This window comes from Dreissena polymorpha, chromosome 9, assembly GCF_020536995.1.
Source record: "Dreissena polymorpha isolate Duluth1 chromosome 9, UMN_Dpol_1.0, whole genome shotgun sequence".
NCBI classification, from domain to species: domain Eukaryota; kingdom Metazoa; phylum Mollusca; class Bivalvia; order Myida; family Dreissenidae; genus Dreissena; species Dreissena polymorpha.
In genome coordinates, this window is record NC_068363.1 from 42,890,921 (window position 1) to 42,894,804 (window position 3,884).

A 3,884-nucleotide genomic window follows, 5' to 3' on the forward strand; every position below is an offset into this window, starting at 1 on the left:
CCAACGGTTGTAAGTTGAATGTCTGTCTGCCTTTTTATGTCCTCGAATGTCCGTCTGACTTTGTCTTTCTGTGCATGTCCTATCAATGTCCGCCTGACTTTGTCTCTCATTTAATGTCGTCTAAATGTCTGTCTGGCTTAGACTGTGTTTGAATAATTGTCGATTTTACTTATGAAATCACCAACATAAAGAAAACAAAACATACTCATAGACGTTTATTAAATCATTAACAATCATTTTTTACTTTGAAACACAGACAAGTACATTAAACAAACCCAACAAGTAAAAAAAGAGCGACACGTTTTTATTCCGTGTCAATATGTTCTATGACAAATGTTCCCATGTGTCTTTTACGTTTTCAATTAACTGCTGTCCATATTTCTGAAGAACAGTGTCATCGTGAATAAATTTATCATGGTCCGCTTTATCATCCCTGTAGTGATGAACACTTGCCACATGAGGAGAAACGAATAATGCGCGCGCACCATTACCGAAAAACGGAACTTCATGAATCATCAGTACATTCACTTTAGACGTCCGTACAATGTATTTAGATCGTTGATTGTGAGGCAATATTTTTGCGTCATGCACGCTTGTAAGCAACGTCGATAGCTTGTACTCCTCAGCCATAGGTTTGTTTGGAAAATCATTTTCTCTGCTCGATACGTCCTTTCGGTAAAAAACGTTACGAAAAACGAAAGCTATTTCTGAAGAATTAGCGATTACATCAGACCAGGTTTTGGCATTATATCTCGGGATTATATATTCGTCTAAATCTACGTTCACAAGGAATTCCGAATCGTGCTTGCTGCGATAGAGACAGTCGTTGATCGCTGCCACCTGTCCGAAATAATGTACCTCTTCTACTGGAATTGACCATTGAACAACTTCAGTTATGTTTCGTTTAGTGTACAGATCTAAAATTGTCCGAATGTTTGCAGATGATGAGTAATTATAAACGACAAAATTCTCAGCACCAAGCAGTAGATTCAGCTCAATCCACTGCACCAGAGCGTAAGAGTCGTTAAAGTTGTTGTGTAGAGGCATAAGGCACACGGTAAATCTGCGTTTATATGTTTTGGGTATTTCCATGGACTTTACAGCGATGTGATTAGAAGGTTCACGGCATGGAGTTTCAACCGCGGAAACGTATGACGGTTTTTTCCCAAGTGGTGAAAAACATTTAAAACGAACAGAGGTGTACCTGGAACAAAAATGGTCTGTAATATGTGGGAGCAGTGGTCATATGGTAGGACGCTGGCGTAGGGATCGAGAGGTCCCGGGTTCGAATCCCGCCCTGACCACTGGAATTTCCTTGGGCAAGAAATTTATCCCACATCTGCTCCTCTCCACCCAGGTGTATAAATGGGTACCTGTGAGGGAAATAAGCCAATGTGCCGTGGCTGCATACTGCGCCAAGATGTTAACGGACGACTTATGACTCAGTGATCAGGGAAAACTGTAAAGCGCCTTTGAACGCACATCTCGAGTATGAAAAGGGCGCTATATAAATGTGGTATAATAATAGTAATAATAATGTTGTACAAAAAGCATTAAATATTTGAATTATCGTGTAATACTTGTGCATCAACTACAAACCAGTTCTGTAATCAAATATACGTAACATAAAACTTCTGGAACATAATGGAAGCGAAATTCCATCAGCTAATCTTTTCTGTCATGCGATTGACCAATTATTGGTTAACATTCGCATTTTTAGTCATTTGATTTTCACAAGCTAATTTTTTTCGCCAAAATGAATAAGGTAGATAACTTTTTTGCGGCGAATTATACGAATATAAATTCGAATTGTTGAACGTAAATTAAGTAATAAATTTCGTATGTATTGTACAAATTCTTGCAGGAAAACAACTCATAATAATATTTCTATAGCTAAATATGAATAAGCGACAAAGGTTCATATTTTACCTTCTTTCGTGCGATTCGCCATATGCATTATCGACGACCATCTTACTTTCTCTAAACACGTGACTGTTCACGTGACCTCGCCCAGTGCCGTTGGCATACCACAGTTGACACGTGTAGCGCAAGATAACACCAGAAAGTTTTAACCCAATCAGAAGAACGCTGTTAGTTTCAGCGTCATAGAAGGCGGAGAATACGTATGCGTTCATACCTTGATCGACCGGCAACCAAGCGTGTTCCTGAACTTTTTCTTGACGGAAAACAATTCCATTCAAGCATTCGCTCTGAATCTTAACGTCTGTCTCTTCCACTGAAGAAGACTTTATGTTTAATTCATAACGGGTCGCATTCGAAATCGTAAGATTTGCGGTGTTAACTCGCAAAATTCGCCAAAACCACGACCTCCATATATATATTTCGCAGCAACACATCAACAGAAATAACATACACACCGCGTGCATAAATCTCATTGAAAATGTGCACTGTCTGATCATTTTCGTGTTCTATCTTTTCTCACAAATTGTCGCAATTCCATGAGAGCAAACATGTTATATCTGAGAAGCTTACATTGGCTATGATGGCGAAGCAAGTGTTAATATTGATACACGTTTGTAGAGTTTGGTTACAACCTTCCAGACAAAATATTGCAATTGATTTTACCGTAGATATAATTACACAGACGTTTTGAAAACTAGTGGCTAAATTCTTATTGCCCAGAGCGATCATGTGAGTCGCACATGGAAGTGATGCTCTATCGGAAAACTATTATCGAACGTCCTAGGGAAGTAAGAGACGGGCGAGTCGTCGAGAGCACCGAGTGTGCTATGTGGACAAGGAATATCTGCGTGTGTGCATTGATGAGTTCCCTATATGTTGAAGAATGTAAGACTGATTAAATGACATATAAATTAATTAAATTTCATTTTTTATATTACATTATATGCCCAGTGTTAGCTTTTGAAATAACTTTATACCTGTTAATAAAACAATTTTTTTGCTCTTTACATGGGAAATAGTGTGCAAAAGGGTATCACATGGCAGCAGTTTAATGCGTGGAACGGTACACAATACTAATGTAGACAGAATAGTTTATTAACGTCTCACTTGTGTACATAAAACACAGTAAAGCAGTACAAAATCGTTATGATATATATATATATATAAGAGTTACGAGAGACGATGGTTTTAAAAATTCTAAAAGTGTTCAACGATTATATACATCATAGAATCTTTTACATCTGTTAGAAATATATATAAAAACAAGATTTTAAGGAAATTCGATTTAAAATGAATAATTTTCTTTAAATAAATAAAAATTATAACTGTTAGAAATATAAAAAAAAGATCCTGAAGGATATTGGGTTAAAAATGATAAGTTTTCTTAAAATAAATAAAAAATATATATCATCAAACAATACAGTAAGAGAAAATTTTAATTTGTACATTATAAACAGTTTTGTACTTATTTGTTATTGTTTGATACGCAATTGACTATGCGCACACATTAAATGGATTATATATTCATGTGGTTGAGTCGCTTCATTAAAATGTCATGGCAGGCTCTGGCACTGGGTTTAATGATGCGATCATCTGACAGCAAGAAGTTAATTTTCTCTCTTTGGTTTAATGCGTTGAAATTTGAGTTTACCGAAAGAGCACTTTCTGTTAAATTGGCTCTTATATTTTCATATAGCGGACACATCATTAGAGCATGCTCTTCACTTTCGACACACGTCTTACAGATAAAACAATATCGTTCATTTTCTGGTACACCTTCATACCGTCCTGTTTCTATACGAAAGGTATAACACCACAGAGGAATTTAGCCAAGTCACTACGTTGTGCTCGACTTATCGTATAAAACTTGACGCATGGCTCTACATTGAATTCTGTCTTAAACTGCCGTTAGTTCCGAAGTTTATTACCCCCATTTGCGCGTATTTGACCATGTTCTATAT

General features: G+C 36.7%; 1 protein-coding gene across 1 annotated transcript; it reads right to left on the reverse strand.

Annotated features, from left to right (window-relative positions):
* Positions 1–219: 219 nt before the first annotated feature.
* Positions 220–2,464, reverse strand: LOC127845706 (beta-1,4-galactosyltransferase galt-1-like). Its single transcript, XM_052376798.1, has 2 exons — positions 1,930–2,464; positions 220–1,204 (listed from the first exon to the last, which is right to left on the reverse strand). The coding sequence occupies exons 1-2, from the start codon at positions 2,418–2,420 to the stop codon at positions 325–327; spliced, it is 1,371 nt and encodes a 456-aa protein (XP_052232758.1). The 5' UTR covers positions 2,421–2,464; the 3' UTR covers positions 220–324.
* Between the last annotated feature and the right edge of the window lie 1,420 nt (positions 2,465–3,884).

What these genes read in the sequence shown, in the direction of transcription:
- LOC127845706 (XM_052376798.1), bottom strand. Translation starts at nt 2,420, where the DNA reads ATGATCAGACAGTGCACATTTTCAATGAGATTTATGCACGCGGTGTGT. An exon ending in GGCGAATCGCACGAAAGAAG is followed by an intron (nt 1,205 to 1,929) that starts GTAAAATATGAA and finishes TTTTTGTTCCAG; the next exon opens with GTACACCTCTGTTCGTTTTA.